Genomic DNA, 20,414 nt, shown 5'->3' with positions numbered 1-20,414 from the left:
TGCTTTACATTTTAATAATGTTAACACATTTTAATCTCATAAGCACATGTAACAGATGTTTGTGCACATATATTCTGAAAATGTTGTACCAAATTCATTAATGAATCTATTTCAATTGAAGTACATGTTGCAAATGGGTCCCATACCTAATAAATCTCTGCCATGAGAGTAAAAAAATTTTATGCCTCCCATTAGGCAGACAGTATATTGCTACTGTGTACAGTTCAAGTGTTAAAATATATGCATGATAATTATCCATGAGCAAAGAATGAAAGGCAGCTAACATTGATATAACATAAAGAAAGTCTGAAATTATAGGATGTGCACTATTTAGCAAACCACTATAACTATCACTGTATGTCAACTGATAGTTAATGTAGCTTAAGTTATGACCATAACAGGCAAATCTGTCAAAAGTAGGAGTCCCTGTTTGCATGATTGTGACAAAGCTGAATACCAATTATTCCCATGTTTATAATTTGAACCAAGTCAGCTGAAGAGGTTATTGGATTCCTGAAATTTTAAACGAGTGCCCACAGAGACATTGCCACACGTTGTGAGCCTGCATTTGCCGTACCAAATACTCCAACATTGACCTGACTGTATGGTGCGGCAATAGTTTTAGGTGGATCAACAATTCCTGGACCTGGGTTGTTTGTACGTCATTTGCGAGTGGAATTAACTCAGGAATGTAAAAGCGATACAAATAGATCTTTGTAAAGCCACAGATGATAATTTGTTACATTTCATAAATGTGAACTAATCTTTTTAATACTGGCAAATAAATGGCCTCTAAGTAAAACAAAAGTAGGACAGAAAACCAGAATTTCCCCTTGAAGCATCCTCTAATTCCTTTGCCACCAAATAAACAGAATGCATATCAACGACTAGTCGCATGCCCATACTGACAATAACAGTAGTTCTAAGAACAGTTCAGATCAGTTTTTCTCAGGTATTCTCAGTTTCGCTCAAAGCTACTCTAAGGTTCTCAAAGATCACTTGGAGCTAAGATGACCGGCATGTTGATAGAGATCAGTTTGAATGACCTTTATGTCGATCCCCGCTCTTGTGCAAAGTGTTTATTTGTAAAACAAATTAGAAAAAAAAATATATAATTTTGTCTTTAATGTCAACAACTTACCTTTGGCTCCACAATAGAAAGAGATTTATTCTAACAGCTCGATCCGTACGACCGGGCCGTGCGACCGCGACCACAATCACAAAGTTTGAACAGTCAAGATGCATGCGATGATTCGGGCGTGACCATGCACATCCAACAGAAAATGACACATCTTAAGGGCTAGACTTTCAAAAGTCCTTCGTGTCGTGTAGATTCGCATCCGAAAAATCACGCTTCGCTCGCCAAAACATTTTCTCCGGGGTTCCTGTGAGGTGGAATACTGCGCATGAGTAATTACAAAACACTTCTATTAACGAAAATTAACATCGCTGAAGCTCACACGTTTGTAAAAATACTATGCAATAACGCATGTACACACCAACACTGCTACTTCTTCTGCTCTTACTAGCTTGACATCATTAAGGTGTCTATGCTCAAAGGCGTTCGTATCGAGACTGGGCTGGGCGATCCTCCCGTTGAATACCTAAACAACGATCCAGAAGCAGCGAATTTCATGACCAAACATGGATTACATTTTGATCCCAAGAAGCTGCATCACTATAAAAAAACATCGTACAGACTCAGCACCGCAATGAGGATCGGGCGGTATTTGATAGGGGTCTGTGTAAAGATGATGACCGGAATGGATGGCAAGAAGGATTTTATACGTGAGGAAACTGCTAACCACTCAGAAACACTGTCTACTTCCACCATTACCCTCACCGCGTGAGAGAGTGGGACTACTACCATCCCCATAGGCAGCAAGTCTTGTGTCTACTCCTGGTAGTGTTGCTCCAAAGTCTGGTGATGTCACGAGCTTTTGACAGATACTTGAAAATGAGGCTATATAAGTGTTCCACGTGAGTCGTATGTTGTAAGGAAAGATACGGAAATTTTCATGGTGAGCTCACTTTTGCTGCGTTTAAATTAGTTTTAGCGAGATAATCTCTCGTAAAATAATATACAGTACCTGATGCTCTAAAGGACGTAGAATCTAGTTTGCGTTTTAGATTGCTTGAAACCTCAATACTACAGGAAAAACTAAAGTTGGAATTAGAATGACTTATCAGCCCGTGAAACTTGGAGATTATACTGAGAGCCTTGTCAAGGAACGATACAGAGAAAAGATTTCTCCAGTGTTCGGCACTAACACTTGCTCGATTGCCCGAGACAAGCGAAATATGTCCGTTGGCAAGTAAGGGCGTCTTTATACCAGCCCGGGTTTCTTTTTACCCCGGGTTGAATCACCGCGGCGGGTAACCCTTTTGCAGTCAAATGTTTATAAGCGTTTACATGAAAACAGTAGTCAAATCGGGTCAGCCCCCCCTTGCCGGGTAACCCTTCTCAAGACTCGGGTTGATCCGGCTAGAAGGCTTGAAATTTCTTCAATTTCTTCATGTAAACACTGGCGTGTCTGACCCGGATTGTTTGACATCACTTTTTTGCGGTTCAGCATTCTCGCCCATGCGCAGCCCGTACCAAAATGGCAGAGGTGAATGGGCATGAAGTGGAAAAAAGAACAAGTTGGCAATGGAATCACTCAATTACTGGACAACTTATTGCGAAATTAAAAGAATTTTAAAACGAGATGGACTATCAAAATATAGACTTTAACAAGGACGTCGTTATATGTACTCGAAGTTACGAGAGCGAATGGCTGAACGGTTTCTTGACAGTTTTGGTCCTGTTCAATTTGTCAGCCACAAATTGATGATTCTGATGATTGCATGGTTCGTCCTCCATTTTCCTCACTGGCAAGTAGTTACCAGCCCTTTCAACCCAGCAAAAAGGGAACTGACCCGGGTCAGCCGAGAATGACCCAACCCTCACCCTCACCCTCAAGGCTGAACTGACCCGGGTCGGTGTCCATCCCGGGCTCGTGTAAAGAGGCCCTAAAACAACTGTAAGACTTGCCCGATCAGGCAATCAGAATTTTTGCTCAACTTATATTTTACCGCACGATTTGATTTCAACATTGCTTTGTATTTTCCGTATCTTTCTTTTGAGGAACAAGGATGGCACAGTCGGTTAGTGTGTGGCCTTGGTGCAAGAAGTCCTGAGTTCGATTCCCGGATCTCGCATCCTTGTTTTGACTTCTTTCCTTTCCGTGTAGCTAAGTTGAGCGCACCAGGCTGGCTTTAAATGCATTGCTTGCAAGACCAGGTGCACATTCTAGAACGTTTGAGCAGTCTCTCAATGGCAATGCGTTTGAAACTGTCACTTTGAACAAGCACTTGAATGATGATGGAGAGCTGACCAATCTGAAGAACAGGGTTGTTAATGCCATAAGTCAGTATTTGGCCAAAAGGTTTGACAATTTTGAGAGTGATCCTGGCCTTACTGCAGCAAAGATTCTGGAAATTGGGCATTGGCCTAATGATCATGAGCAACTGTCTGTCTTTGGTGAAGAAATCAATGCTCTTTCTGACCACTTTAAGCAGCTGCTTGAAAGAAATGACTTTAACTAAGAGGAGGCACTGTCAGAATTGCTAGACTTAAAAGTCCTTGTGAAGAACAACTATGGAAACCTCAGAAAGCAAGCAGTATGGCAACTAATGTTAATAGTTTCACAGAAAGATTCTGTAACGTTTTAATGTTGATTGAAATTTTGCTTGTTCTTCCCATGTCGACTGCCTGTTGTGAAAGGGTTTCAGCTGTATGAACAGAATCAAGACACAGTACAGGTCACGATTAGACACAGTTGCACTTGACTCTCTGCTACGTATTGGTGGTGAAGGGGTTGCTTCAACTGAATTTGAACCTCAAAGGGCAATTGCCCTTTGGTGGAACACTGGTGAATGGGCTAGAAGACCTGATTTTGTCAGAAATTGACAGTCCTGAACACTGAATACCTGAACACTGAATACCTTTACTGCAAATTTACAGTTAGTCCAAAAAGTTGTTCATTTCTTTCTTCATCATATTCAGTGCACAGTAATCCTGATGATCACTTAGTTAAAATTGGATTTCGCTGATAGTTACCTAGTTGTTCGTTTATTTCTTGAAATTTTGTCGATTACGTTTGATCTGGTTGCAAAGCATTTCCTACGTTACCATTTAAGTGACTAGTGAACACCAATATCAGATAAAAGTTTGTTACAGCTTTTAATGATATTCTCCTTTGTGGACAATTTTTTTTTACAAGCCTCCTTTGCGTTTTAATGGGCAACAGGTCTTTAGAAAGTGGGCAACCAAAAAAACCCATGGACAACCAAAAAAAGGAAGTTGGTTGCCCAAAGGGCAAATTAGTAAGAAAGTTAGTGTTGAACACTGTTTCTCCTACTGCAATTGATTCATTTATAATTCCCCACAAGAACTTTGATGCAGAATGTTTACCACCGGTAGAATCAGTCGTATTTGGTGCTTGAAACAAGTCACTATTTGCAAAAACAGTTCAAAGCCTTTTGCACCCTTCAAGCCTAAAATCACGTGGTTTCAGACTTCATTCAAAATGTCGTTGCCTAAAAGTTTGTTGTGATAGGAAATTCGTCATTTACAAAAACTTAACAATCCGTTGGTTTCTTTGTGGATAATACAGAACGTAAAGGAGCGATACAAAGCGCACATTGCCGCGGCTGCATGGCTTGGCAAGGTGTATGCTGTGCCATATCGCTATTTTATCTTGAGACCTTCAACAGAGTGTGTGGTGGTAAACTGGCGTGCACCGAGTTAAAATTCACATGGATTATGCCATTTTATGTCAAAAACGTGCCATATTCTGAAGTAGAAAATATTGATTTAACATCAGCCGGGAAACGTATAAGCAAAAACGTGATGTTTCCATTGATAATTTGGATTTTTCAAAAGGGGAAACCCTAGCCATTGCAACGCAAGGTAACCCTGAAATCGCTCCTCAATCACCTGGCGAATTGAGTGATATTTACGCTAAGGTGAACTGGCTCCTGCAGAACCAAACCAGTGCTGTTAAGTGTAATTCCTCTGTATTGTCAGTCATTTGTATCACAAAGCAGGAACATAATTAAAACTATCACAGACGTCTTTGATAAGAAATATTTGGATATGAATCATAACATGTTGCTTCATGTCTGTACTGGTGTTAAAATCGAACTTACTGACCATGAAATTAGAATTATAGAGGAAGATACAAGAAACCAAGCCAAAAAAAGTAATTTTTTCTGTGTAAAACGTAATTGCAAGCCAGTCTCTCTAATCCAGCACAACACTCAATTAGTCTCATAAAGACAATCTGTTATCCACTAAAATAAGATATTTTCAAGTTTTCTAATGATGCTACGTACAGAACATGGTTACAGCAATAAATGCTTATGAGAAAATCATGAGAGAAAAACACAAAAACTTCAGGATTGGAAAGTGTGAGACATTTATCAATAAACACTACCCCTGGCTTCATGCAACTCCAAATTTTTGTATACTACTTTCCCACGATGCAGCACCACAGTTTCTTTAGAACTACCCCCTTCATCCAGATTTTATGTGCTGCTGTGACTGTTGTGGTCAACGTCTACAAATCTACCTTTCAGTCTTCATAGTCACACAAAATTATTGCTGCTTTCATTTTTTCATTTAAAAGTAGACATGTTATATTATCTAAACCATATACAAACGTAAGGAAACCAGGATGCTTTACATAGATTGTATTTTCATTCATTCATATAATTGCATTTTGCTCTTCCTATTTCAACAGGGAAAGGATTTCAGTTCTTCGGATACGACAAATGCCCTTACAGTAATTTCCCTTTCTAGTATAATCTAGAGGACAAAACAAACTTTAGCATTAGACTTATCCAATTCTCAAGTTCAATTTTGGTTCCAAAGAGGAAACAATTCCATTTTGCTTTGTCCTTTACTAAAGTTACTCAAAAAGAACAACAGAAGGACAAAGATTTGTCATCATCGGTTAATATTCCCGCCATAGTTTGACCACAGGTTCAGATATTTTCTGTAAATTTGCTGCTATTTTTTTCTCAATTGTTTCTTGTTGACGTTTACGTCGCTCATCTCTCTCCAGATTGACTTTTAGCTTACTCGAATCTTATTGTCGTTTCGAATGGCCTAGTTTTTGCATGGCCACCCGATCAATTTCAAAACGATTCCAATCTCTTGCCAGTTCACCTGACACAAAATGTTCACTGCATACACGATCGCTTTCAAGCTACGCTCAGCGTTGCAGCCCCGAAACTGTTGAATTCTTTTCCATTCGAAATTAGATCTGCTGAAAACTTAAATCAACTTAAAACTAAATTGAAAACTTATTTATTTCGTAAATGATTATTTTTAACTTTCTGTGGATCTTCAGATTATGTCACTTTTTATTGTTAAGAGATTGTTCATAGTTTTTAGGATCTTTGTTATATTTTTATATAGTTTCCATATTTCTTGTTAAGCGCTTTGGAGCTTTGTCTAAAGCACTATATAAATAACGAATTATTATTATCATTATTATTATGGCAGATTCTATTTACTTTTGTGCATATCATTATTACATCAACCAGCGTATTTTAAATCTTAGCTAGTTAATTACATCAATTTACATTCCTTTTTCCGCTTAAACAAATTCGTAGAACTTCTTAACGCTATTTACATTCTGGCTCAAAATCCATTTCTGGCAGCGTTCGATAAGGTAACTCAGTTCCTTGTCAGTGTTTGTAATTGATCTTAAGTCATTTCTCAATAGACCATTTTACAGTTGTAGCTAAGTTACCTGGCCTACGAATGGAAGCGAGGCTGCCAGTGACCCTGTTTTGATACAAACCTCCGTGCTTTTGTAATGTTAATACGGACTAATTAGAATTACAACAACACAATTTGCATGATAAAAGCAGTCGGGGCTGTATCAATGCAAGGTCACCGGCAGCCTCGCAGCCCCTCATAGGCTAGGTCGCAGAGCAAACAACTGTATTTTGTTTGTGTTTCTTTGAATCGATCCGCAATTTTGTCTACTTGGCAGACTGTGCCTTCAAATAGTCCAGAAGTTGGTTTCTTCATCACGTACAATTACGTCAGACTTATTGGCTACATTTTCGGGTGGCTTCTCAAGGATAAAGGGCACATTCCAATATATCTTTGCCTTCTCATTTTCAAGCACTGCATGCGGTAGGCTCTGTTGGTACCATAGCTTTCCATGATCACTTTCCTGGAAATTGTACTTATCCAGTAAGCAGTGGTATATCGGCCTTAGCATCCTTTCATGCCTGGCTGTGTAGAGTCAGTCTTTGCTGGAGTTCTTTTAGTGCATCAGCCGGGCACAAACCATGCACCTGGGGCATCAGTCACTCAAGTCAATCTTTGTGTTCAAATACTCAGCACCTTTCTGAGGATTCGCACAGATCCCATCATGCAGATCTTTTGAATCTCTGTCACAGAAGCACTCTTTGCTACTTTCTCGATGTTTTCTACCATCCTTTTTTTACTGTGCCAAGCGCACCAACAAGTACAGGGATCACTATGCTTTTCACCTGCCTCATTCTCTGTATTTCAACTTCTAAATCTTTAAACTTGCTTTTCTTTTCGATTTCCTTCAATGCAATGTTCCTATCTGATGGGACAGTCATATATCAATCAGTTTACAGGTGGAATTTACTGAATCTTTAACAATGATGTCAGGTATGTGCGCTGTTATAGTTCTATCAGTATTGACTGGCATACCCCACATGATGGTGAGGTTGTTGTCTTTATTATGCATCAGAGTCTCTGGTGCGTGTTGGTACCATTTGTCTGTAATCTTGAGATCATGATCTTTACAGATACTCCAATGGAGATATGCTGCAGCATTGTTGTGCCTGGTGATGTACTCTGTTTTGGCTAAGACCTCACATCCAGATATAATATGACCCACTGTCTCTTCATGTTGCGAACACATTTTGCATTGATCTCAGATGAATTTTGTGATGGTTCTACCTCTTCTTCAATTGAACCCTCATGACGGCTGTTGGTTTCTTGTACAACCACACCATCTGCTGCACTACTTTTTTGGTTGTTTTGTACATTCAATTCATTTTCAACCCGTTGCTTGATGTTATCTAGTTCGATTCCTGTTAGTTTGTTTTGTTTTTCAATAAATCTACGTTGGTTCATCAGTGCGTTGTCTGTTAGATTGGGTCTTTCATTTGGGTTTCTTTTCCTCCACATTCTAGATGTATGTTTTGTTACTCCTTCACTGGGGTCTACCTTTGCCTTGTAATAACAGAACATGACTTCAATGTAATCCTCTCGCGTCCATGCATTTCTGTCTAGTGTTTCTTCTATCTGTGTTGTTACCTGCCCGTTCTGGTGTGGAAGGACCCTGTTCGGAGAGACTCTCAGTTGGGTTTTATTAAACAACATTATTATTATTATTATTATTATTATTATTATTATTATTATTACACAGGCATTGCATTGATTTATCTGTAGAAGAGGACCAACCATACAGATTCGCTCCAATAGAGGGATGAATTTCATTGGTGTAGAAGCTGAACTCAACAGAGCTGCTGTAGAAATGGATAAACAGAAAATCAAGGCAGAGCTCCTCAAGGTCAACATCAATTGGGTTACGAATCCAGCATCTGCCGATAACTTCTATTTATTTATTTGACATTTATTTATTATTTGACAGTTTATTGACAATAAAAACGTAGCAGCCAGTAGGCTGAATTGCGTAATTAATTACAAAGAATAAATTAACTATTATAACAATATAAGACTATTTACAAGTTAGATAAGAATTACAATTAATGACTCTAAGGCTAAAAAATCTAAGACTAAAAATATATATGTCGGCTCGAAATGTACTTAAAACTACGAATTAATATATTTGCTCATTGCTGGGATAAAAGATCTTTTATAACGGTCAGTGCGAAAACATGGCAAGTGTCTAAGATTGTAAGAGGCCTTGTGTCTTGGGGGGACAAGATTGCTAAAATGCTCATCACTTAAAATTGATTGAAAGAGTTTAAGACATAGTGTTTTGTTTCATGTCTACTCTGTAGGGTTTTGAGGCCAAAGCAGGCAAGATTATTGCAATAACTGTGCCCTGGAGAAAAAACATTAAGCGCCCGCTTTTCAATTCTCTCGAGGTCCTCGCTGAGATACCTAGGTATGGCGTGGTGGAACATGGGCGCACAGTATTCAAGTAATGGTCTGTTCAAGTAACTTCGGCGGCGTTTGGGAAAGACAGATCTGGTCAATCAGGAGTATCGTAAATAGTCTTATCAGAGAGCATGGCAACCGCCTGGATGAAGAATCACTGAAGACGTTCCTATGTGAAGCAGAGTACACAGTCAACAGCAGACCTTTGACGGTAGAGACAGCCAGTGACCCTCTTTCAGCCCCACGATTATCACCTTAGTATGCTGTTTATAACAGGAAAGACAAGGCTGGTACTACCTCCGCCAGGAGCGTTTAAAACAGATTTGTACCGCAGAAGGAAATGGAGGCCTACACAGCATCAACTCCTTTCCACCAAGCACAACTACCTGGAAGGGCAGCCATAAACTTTCTCCTATTTTTCGAGATGATGTTAGCTATTCTTTTGTTAATAACACACGGTCTGTTCTGAGCATTGAGTTAAGGAGTGGAGCCATCCGCGGCGGATCAAATGACAACATAGATGCAGTTCTGACCAGCATACAACTGTCCATATGTCCGTGAATCTTTTCTTCCAAAACACAAACCGCTTGCTGAACATCAGGAGCAGCGAGCACATTATCCCAGTTCAAGTAATTTGGTATATTCACAATAGCATCGGCCATGTCTGGTTTCAGATGTGTTTCTGAAACAACACAAATATCAATATCCATATTTTTCTCATCTGCTTCAAGTGCAATAGGTGCCCTTACTCGATTCTTAGTTTTAGTCAGAGAGCAAATGTTGATAAACATGAACTTTGGCACAGCAAACTCAGTCTTCCTACGTACATTCAAAACCGGCAAGCAAGACATCTTTCTCCAGCTATAGGCTTAACCCACATCTTGCATGTTCCTTCTCTGTTACCTGTCACAACACTGATGTTTTGTTCTAGGCAGTTGAGACAACAAGCGTGCAGTCTCTTGCATTGGCCACCACGCTTCCCTCTATATTTAAGGATGTTTGCGCCCAAAACGTTCCCACATACAGATTTTTTTAATACTCGCCACACAGAAAAGTAATGATCTACTTTTGCCAAAAAGGCAAAAAAATGGGGGATCACTGTCCTCGTTTTTGAGATCACGAGGTGCACTTTTAGAAGATGGCCTTATTTTAAGACGATCTTAGCTTACAACTGCCAGCAATAAAAAAGTACATTAGTGAAATTTAGATCAGGTCAACATAACTAATATAACTAAACAAACTTTTGAAGCTGATGTCTTTTTTTGAGGTGAAATAGACCTTGAAAAACGATGCATATTAGTCAAAGAAAGAAAATTTTGGTCGCACGAGAGCATAAAAAGCGAAATATTTGTAACTTCTCACATACAGATTTTTTTGTTTTTTTGTTAAAATGGACAAAATCAGGAAAGGAAGTGATCTACGGAAAGAAAAATGGGGGTCACCGAGCATTCAAGAGAGTGAAATCGTTGCGAAGTTCTCAAAGCGATTGTCTATTCGCACTGTCACATCATTGCGTGACATTTCCGAGAAGACCTGGGTCCACAGCTATCCCATGATGCCACATGCATTCAAATTCCATTCTTGTGAAAATGTTTGTGCCTTTAGCATAGTGTTTACCTTTGTGGTCTGCGATGCATGACATGTGCGTGACATGCGCGAAAAGATGTGCAGTAGCAATGGGCTCGAACGTCCTTAAGGATCCCCAAAGCTTAACAAGTAATCACAGCTTCCATAGGAGGTTTCCACCCAAACTTGCAAGGTGATAGCAAGGTATTGCGACTGATAATGATCCGCTCAATATGGCGATGTTCCGAAGGAAAAATGTCATTGCAGTTATTACAGTTAGAGTCTTTGGTTTGATTTGCTGCAGCCATAGATAGTAGGTCTGGACCTGGATTCAGTTCAATATCGCAGAACATAGTGATGTTTAAGAGTATCCCAAGAACATTAACCCATGGGTCTTCCATGCTACAATAGCTCATCGAATCGTCCTCTGAGAAGAACTAGTAAAACCGAACGCTAGCGTTGACATGTAAAAGAAAGTCTAGTTGGCTCTGGAAAAAACTACTAGTGTTTTCTGGGTATGTTAGATTTTCCTGAAAGCAGGATGAAGAAATCTTAGAAAGCTGTCAGATGCTCAGATTGCACGCTTAACCTTGTGGTGAAAAAGAAGTTGTAAGGGAACTTAAAAATGATCAACATGTCAGCCTTAAAAGCCATTGTTTCTTGATTCCCTTTTATTTTTTTAGTCTTTCTGGGTTTAGTATTTTCCTACTAACCACATATCTTCTGAAGGCCCTATTTACCTAAGACATCTACCATGGCATTATAGTGATTTACGATACCAAAACAATATTGTGTACTATTTTACACTACTGGAAGACAAAATGCACCTCAGTTGACAATATGGAATAAAGCACTGTGTTACTGCACTACCACACGTACGCAAGCGTGCCTATTTTTGAAAAATGTAGTCTAAATTTTTGGGGAGCCATGTTACTGCTGCGCCTGCAGCCCAGCTTTGTTTCCTTTGTTGCGCTGTTTTTGGTGCATGCAAAGGGTGTAGGTCCTTGTGAGAACACGAGGTCACCATGTTAAAAGATGCAGTTTTTACATAGTTTCAAATGGCCGGTTCTTTGACATTGTTTTTAATGTTTTGCTTTATTGCAGATTGATTTTGCTGTAACAAAGTTCTGCACATCATTAACCAAACCTTGTGAAATGGCAATATACGGTCTCACCACCCGCAACATTGGGAAATCACAATAAATTAAAAACTAATTAGCCTGACAGCAGAAAGGCACAACATACACACCAAATTCACATGTATCAAAGACGTTGAAATTTTTGCATTACTTTTTTTAGGGACTGTTTTTTCACTTTTGCCTTGGCTGTGTGAGGTCTTGTGTGACGGTGTACTTTGCTTTTGCATAAAAGACATAATATGACATCATCAGAAATAAAGTCACATGCGCTATGACGTCATCTATCATCACAACACTATCAATTCACAATTTGTGGAGACGATAGTGGTTGACAGCCCTCAATATTCAAAAAAAATAAAATCCAAAGGTCAAGTAAGGTTATCTGTCTGGTTTACAAGGCCAGGAAGTTAACTAGTGTGTGTCATGTATGTCTACATAACGTTTGCATTGACTATTTCCCTCATTCTTTTCTGTGGTTGCTCTGGTGTTACTCATCAATTGGTATGATATTGGTCTGTATCTCGCCTAGGTGTGGCTGCATAAATTTTAGCTTGAAACTTTTAACTTTAGTGCTAAATAGCGCTTTTACTTTGATTATTTCTCTCCACAGATCGTCACTTAAAGTAAAATGTCTTAACGAAATGAGGGCCACTTCTGAGACAGTATTCCAACAGTTGTAGGTACAAATTCAGCTAAAGAAGCTAAGATCCATTGTGCTTTGTGAAGCGTATTGACCCGAGTATTGTCTGGTGTCCTGTTTTGTTAATGACTTCATGGTCATGGACATGGTCATGGTCGGTTGAGAACTTTCTTATCCGGAATGACTCTAAGACTGAGATCTTGCATGTATTTTCTAATTTCTCACGTAATCTTCCTAGTACACCTGAGGTCAAAGTTGGTAATTCAACGATATTTCCACAAGGTCAAGTGAAGGATTTGGGTGTTTTCTTCGATAAACACATGAACTTCAAATCTCACATCAGCAGTATTTGTGGGAGCGCTTCGTTTGCTCTTCGCAACATTGGAAAGATCAGAAAACACCTGGATCGAGCAACTATTGAACGTCTTGTTCACGCGTTTGTTAGGTCTCGTCTTGATAACTGTAACAGCTTGATGTTTGGTCTACCTTTATATCAGATTGAGCGTCTTCAACGTATGCAAAACACAGCAGCGAGGGTGGTGACACTTTCCAGTATAAAAGAACATATTACACCAATATTAAACGATCTTCACTGGCTTACCATACATAATCGTATCAAGTTTAAGATACTACTTCTTACGTATAAAGTTTTGTATGGATTCGCACCAACATATCTCAGTGAATTGATTCAGCCATACAAGAATCAACAGAACTTGCCTTCCAATAACCAATATCTTCTTAGAGTGCCCAAATCAAGAACAACAACTTTTGGTGACAGAGTATTCTCTGTATGTGCTCCAAAGTTATGGAACAATTTACCAAGTGACGTTAAATCTTCACCATCGATAGACATTTTTAAGAAAAAATTAAAAACATATCTTTTTAGTAACTAACTTTTTTGATTTCATGAGTTTTTCAGTATATTGTTTTTCTATTATTTATTAATACATGTAAATATAATTGTTTTATTTATTTTATTTATCATTTTTATATATTGTAAAAGCATTGAGATTTTTAAATGCGTTCAAGAATTAAATTAATAATAATATTATTATTATTCATGGACAAGTATTCTCAAGCGCTAACATTCCGGAAAAACATCGTCTATGCTGACCTGAACTGTGATATGTTGAAACCGCGTTCCCCGGAAGCTGCAGCTTTACAAGACCTGTGTAATAGTGTGAACCTGTCGCAGATCAAGGAACCAACTTGCGTGACTGTAACTTCGTCCACCCTTATTAACGTGATTATGACATCCAGTATCAACCTTGGATTATGATCCACAGTAAGGTTTCAAAGGCTCATTTACCCTATTACTTTCACTTAGCTCAAAAACCCATCAGTATCATTCCAACTTGCCTTGAACACAACTTATTCTGAAAAATGTCTCAGAAAATTCTCAAATGTATAATCTGCGGTGGTGACCACTCAATATTCCTTTGCAAAAAGAGGTGTTGTGTATGCCACAAACAGGCCAAAAGCAACGTAGGGCACCAGAGCGACCAGAGCCATCAGCATCACAGTCCTCTCAGACCACAGACAACTGACAGTTGGCTGACAGTTTTTTGGGGGAGCTCTCCTTCAAAATTTGTGAAGTCTGAGGGGAACTCTCTTGGCTTAATCTTTGAAATCAAAACAATACAGAACGCTAACTAATATTCTTGAAACTCTCTGCATGAGTAAGTACCAGATGGTGTTAACAAAGTTGTTTTTGGTGGTGACCAGCTGACCTGTGAGAGAGCAACTGGTGTCCAGAGGCTGAGGCAAATGGGAAGAACACAATCTGCGAGTCTGGATTGCTTTCTACCAACAGCACCAAGCTGGCATGCCAAAATGCGCTTTATGGCAGTATGTGGATGGCAATATAAAATGACTACTCCTGAATACAAAAGTTATTTTGATGGACTCTAACTTCCTTTTTTTTCTCTACACTAACACTCATGATATCTAACTCGAAGATAAATCAGATTTTATTGTGTTCTTTTCTTTTGCCAATTCATTATTTTTGTCTTAACATTTCCTCCTTTTGCCATAATTTGACAGGTGACATTTAAATTCCCCTGGAACAAAAAGAGTGCAAATGATATGGGCAATCTGTACGAGTGGCGATGTGCCACGTCCCGAACAAATATAACTGGAGATGCAAAACATGAAATGAACTGGGAAATGGCATGTTAAGTCAATATTTGCTTATTGAAGTGAAAACTGAGACGATTGTCAGTATTAATTTTACAAAATGAACAACAACAGTTATAATCATATTACCATATTGACAATAATAATTTTCGTGGTGATGGAACTTTAGTTATACTTTAAATGTTTAAAACTCTTACACAATAGATTAAAATTGCTGATCAAAATGACAAAAACTTGTTTTGTATCTTCACACTGCATCATTTTGTCAGTCAATTCAAGTCTTGATAGGTTGTTGTCATCATTTGTTGTCCAATTGAGTGACGATTTATAACAATTTTCATGTTACAGAGGTAGACATGTCTATTGTAGTTCAATAGAGAAATCAATGTTCCTTTGAGATCACAATTTCTCTTTCTACACGAAGCAACTGTGCAAGCTTGCTAAATCCAAATATTCCACATATTTTATGTAACATGTAAACATTTTTTCCAGTCTAGAAATTTAATTGTTGATGCGACTGATGCACGCTGTATAGCTCCTGCAATGAAGTACTTTGGATTGCAAAGCCAAGATGATGAGCATTCAGAGAATGTACACTCCCCAAAATGCAAAGGCAAAAGCAAAAAAGAAATTGGGCATACTAAAGTGTTATGGCCATTAGGCTTTTATACAAGGCAATTTTTAGCAACTTTTGGATTCGAGCAACTGTGAGGCAACTTCTTTTAATTGGAGACAATATATCCCTCTTGAGTAACAAAAAGCCTTTTTTGCATTATCTGAAAAAAAATGTCAATGTTTAATTCGATAATCAGGCTTTTCCTGCTAGCTTTGTGGTGATCACGGATTACTATAGCTTTTGGGTTGCCTGCGATTCTGTAGCGGTATACGGTCAGCGGTATCCATGCGTACACGTTTTCAAAATAACTTCTAATGTTCAAGCGAAACATATTCCAACTCGGAGGACTCTGCTAGTGAAGACTCAAGTATCGACCCGATCAACGTAGCAAAAGCACGTGGAGCAGATATTAAGAGCCTGAAAAGGCTGCGATTGTAAGGAAGAGGAAAATCCAAAGAAACGAGGCAGGAGGAAAGAAAAATATTCGCGGACAAGAGGATCCTAAAGTGAAAGCTTTTCAACGAGTCAGGGAAAACAAGAATGAGCTTCTTAGCGACACAAGTAACAACATGCTGTGATGCGATGCATGCAGTGAAACTCTTAGTAAAAAGAAAAGCACTGTTCCCAAGCACATCGGCTCGGCAAAACACAATGACGTCAAGAAAGCTATACAGAACAGCAAGAAGAGGGACCAATCTCTTTTGACATTCCTTCGAAGAAATGACGAGAAAGAAAACCCAAAAGGGGAGACATTGCTCGAAGACATGAGATTATTTAGATTTGATTTAGTTGAAAGTTTGTTATCAGCAGGAATTCCTGTGTCGAAAATTGATCATCTTCGTTTGTTTTCACAAAAGTATGGACACCAATTGACTGCACATGGCCATTTTTTGCAAATGATACCATCAGTCATCAAGAAAGAGAAGACAACTCTAAGAACAGAACTTTTACAGGTGGACGCCTTCTCAGTCATTTTTGACGGGAGTACAAGGCTAGGAGAAGCTCTTCCAATTGTTGTACGCTTTGTTGATAGCTAGTGGAAGGTTCAGCAGCGCCTAATAAGACTTCAAGTCTTGGCTAAGAACTTAAAAGCCAATGAACTTGCTCAGTGCCTGATCCAATCTTTAGCTGTTGAATACTTAATTCGCCCTGGTCGACTCCTTGCAGCCATGACAGATGGAGCTTAAGTTAATCATGCTGCTTTGGAGCAGGTTAAGTGCTATTTTCCTCAGCTGCTAGATATTACGTAATATATCAAAGATGAGAAGGAGTGCTTCATCGGATATTCAAACACTGAGAAGCGAGTTGAAAAGCGAGGCCGAAGGCCAAGTTTTTTAACCGATTTCGAGGTGGTTGGGATATCCGATGAAACACTCTTTCGAGTGTTTGATATTGCTTCTCAAAGGAATCAGTATTTTAAGAGATATTTGGGATCAAAGTTGGCGAAATTTTATGCTAATTAAGACTTCCTTCACGGTAGTGATTTCTTTTGTTTTTGGCTTATGAATTATTAATGAGTTTGAAAAATGTTTTTCACACACCATTGACACTGTTGGGAAACATTTTGAATTCCGCGTTTTACAAGTTTTCTCACAGTGCTGGAGTACGCCTTGCTTGGAAGGCTAGAACAGGGACTGATATGAAGACATTTAGCGCAACAAGATGGTGGAGCAAGTGAGAAGTCATGAAGCAAGTACTACTCATTTGGAGATGTGGAACACTTTTTAAGGGAGAACAACCATCTTGTTCCTGCTACAAGACGACAACTCCTGGATATCTTCAATGATTCATCTGATGTTAAAGACTTGGAGTTGGAGCTAGCAGCACTTGTTGATGGAGGATCACACTTTGTCACAGCCACCTATATATATACTATCTAGAAGGGGATGTGCCACTTATATTCACTTGCTATGAGCACCTAGCTACTGTGGCACACTCACTGACAGTAGATGCATATCGTAACCTTGAGGGAGTGGCTCGCCAACAGGCCAATGGAAACCTGCTTCTGTACAATAAGCTTGAGACCAGAACAAAGGCATGCATAATGCCTGGGCTTCATTTCTTTCAACGAAAGTTCAGTCAATAATTCCATGGCCTTGTTCGTGCACTTAAAAGTGCAAGATTATGCTGCCCAGTTCAGGTCCAACAGCTCCGCCCAAATGATGCATCTGTGGAAGAACTCCAAAACTTTAGTTTTCTCGATGCTGACACAACTATTGCTGGTCTTGTTAATGAGCATCCTAATTACTTAGCAGTTGCTGATGGCACAGATATTGATGAGGAAGAGGAGCAAGTACAGTGGTGGGCCAGGCATGAACGCAATATCCCTAATTGGTAAGCTGTCGCCCACAAGTTGCTTCTAGTGCAGCCAAGTTCTGCTTCGGCTGAAAGAGTTTTCAGCCTTGTGAAGCATTTTTTCACTCATCAGCAGGAGAATGCACTTGAGGAAACTGTAGAAGCATCTGTTATGCTGCGTTACAATGGCAACCAGAGGAGAAAGATCCAATGAGTCATCATAGTGGACACAAATATGAATACAACAGTCACTGAATTTGTAGATAATTTCAAGTTGTTTGTTTGTTTCAAGATGTTTAGTTGATAATGAAAACAGACATTATTCGTCGGAGGCAGTGTGGCCCAGTGGTTAGGGCGCTCTCCTTGAGAGCTGGAGATCCCTGGTTCAAGACGCGTCATGAACACTCGTTGAATTTGATCCTGGTAGTCCCTGGTTCAACTTTTCCAGCTGCTCTTGTAAATAGCCAACTGGTTTGCCTCCAGCCAGTTGGGATTCTTAACAGTTGTTGTTGTTCTGTTCTGTCGTTTCGTTGTGTTTCATTGGCCCTGAAAAGCCCCTATGGGGAGCGGTCAATTAAGTATGTATTGTATGTATTGTATTGTATGAAAGTTATATTTTTTAGGATAATTGAATGATAATGAAAACAGGTATGACTTATCTAAAGTCAAATAGTCGATAATGAAGACAGACATTATGCATTTTCATTTGGTCTGGATAGTACTCCATTAACAGATCTACAATAGGATATAAGTGGAGGGATTGAAATATTAGCAGATGTTACAAATAATTAGTGTATATTGGCTTAAATCTGCAAGAATTTACTTTAACTAGTTGTAAAAACTGATTTTTTGACTTGAGAAATGAGCAACTTTTGAGCAACGTTTTCTTAAAATGAGCAACTTTTAGGCAACTTCTGAAGATTTTTGGAGCACCTTTTGACAGAAATCCGAGCAACTTGTGTAAAAGCCTAATGTCCATCTCAGACAGCTATGTACAAGTAATGGCAGACATGAAGGCAATAGCACATTTGCATGACTATGTCACAAGCGTGCTGCATGCTGGTAGTTGTAGTCATTGGAAAACAAAATGGCGTCTCATAGTGGAGGTGGATTCACTTGCTGTGTCCCTGGGTGTTTCAGCAACAGCAAGAGAGATCGGAATCTCTCTTGCTATGGTTTTCCTAAGACGAAAAGTTAAGACGTCGCTTGGTGCAAAAAATTCAGGGAAACATTTCGCCCCAACTACCAGTCAACGAGTATGCAACTTGCATTTCGAGGGAGGGAAAAAAACCTACATGAACAATATTCCAGTTATTTTTCCTTTGGCTAAATCTCACTAACGATTATCACCCAACATATAGCCAAGAGACACCACCTTCACCAGGTCCATCAGCTTTGAGCACAACAGAAACTGTCGACTCCAACTGTGATGGTACACAACAACAGATTGAATGATTGCGATAAGACCTCCAAATACATTTAAACATTTAAAGGAATCACTGGAACGTGAATTGTCCATTTTCAAATTTGGGTTGACACAGTTTAAAGATTCAGAAACAGATATGACGTATTACATTGGCCTGACCTATGGTCAATTTGTCACATTATTCAACTTCCTGAATGCCCATAGAATTTGTTATCGACTGAGTTACTGGGGCTCTGATAATGCCAAGGTACAATTTCCTGACATAGAAAAGAAGGGAAAAAGGCGCTTCTTAGAACCCGATGAGGCGCTTTTTTTAACTTTGAGTCGATTGAGAGTTAATATTCCAGAGAAAGTACTTGCTGATAACTATGACATAAGTGTATCAGAGGACACAAGGATTTTAGCCACTCGCCTCGACTTGCTTTATTCGAGATTAATTCAACTTCCTGTTTGGGCTACAAAAAAGACCATTAAAGAAACAATGCCTGAGGTGTTTCAGCAAAAACACCCTCTCACAAGCGTTATCGTTGACTGTACAGAATTATTTTTTGAAAAGCCGTCATGTTTCCATGCACAATCTGATACTTACTCTACATATAAGTCCCACAATACTGCCAAGGGACTTGGTGCAATTGCACCTAATGGTACTTTAACTTTTGTTTCGGATCTGAATGGAGGCCATTGCAGTGACAAAACTATTGTTGAGCATTGAGGACTTTTGCAACTACTTGAAGACGGAAATTCAGTAATGGCAGATCACGGTTTCGAAATCCAAGATGTGTTAGCTTCACAGAAAGTTTACTTTAAGGCGCTGTTACACTATGCAATTTCTCTTGCAAATTGTCTCGCAATTTTGTTGCGACGCAAGTTGGGTGTTACGATACAGGTTGCTTGAATCGTGTTACACTAGGCAACGTTTCTTGCAATTTGTCTCACTCGCAACGGTCACAAACAGAGCGGAGGACTGGCACTACAAACAACATAAATTGGCGCAAAAATAAAAAACTATGAATTGTGGTAGTAGAAAAAGAAAATATTTTTGCTTTATTGGTAATAGCCGATTTGTCAACTGAAGACGAAAATGGGGACATTCCATCAAGGTGAAAGCGTGTTAACTGGGTCAGACCCTGGATGGCAAGAAGGGAGGAAAGAGGGGTTTTTACCAACTTGCCAGGGAGCTTGCTGTAGAGGATGCTGGCGGATACAGAGATTTCTTTAAAGTTAACAGCCAACAGTTCGAGTTTTTATTCAATGCAGTTTCACACCGAATATCTAAGCAAGATACAAAATTACGCTAAGTATCAAACCTGCTGAGGTTTGCTGTCACGCTGAGATATTTGGCAACAGGTGAAACCTTCAAGTCACTGGAATACTCGTTTAGGATCAGTAGAACTATGATTTCCTCCATTGTCATCGAGTGCACAGGC

General features: G+C 39.2%; 1 protein-coding gene across 1 annotated transcript; it reads left to right on the top strand.

Moving 5' to 3' along the window:
* The first annotated feature begins 19,123 nt into the window (after positions 1-19,123).
* LOC138017787 (uncharacterized) lies at positions 19,124-19,699 on the top strand. Its single transcript, XM_068864767.1, has one exon. It carries the CDS (start codon positions 19,124-19,126, stop codon positions 19,697-19,699), a length of 576 nt encoding a protein of 191 aa, XP_068720868.1.
* The last annotated feature ends 715 nt before the right edge of the window (positions 19,700-20,414 follow it).

The sequence above is a fragment of the Montipora capricornis genome, chromosome 9 (assembly GCF_036669925.1).
Source record: "Montipora capricornis isolate CH-2021 chromosome 9, ASM3666992v2, whole genome shotgun sequence".
NCBI lineage: Eukaryota > Metazoa > Cnidaria > Anthozoa > Scleractinia > Acroporidae > Montipora > Montipora capricornis.
The sequence above is the reverse complement of the archived record's forward strand: the minus strand, read 5'-3'. Positions and strand labels throughout refer to the sequence as shown.

What these genes read in the sequence shown, in the direction of transcription:
- LOC138017787 (XM_068864767.1), top strand. Translation starts at nt 19,124, where the DNA reads ATGACGTATTACATTGGCCTGACCTATGGTCAATTTGTCACATTATTC.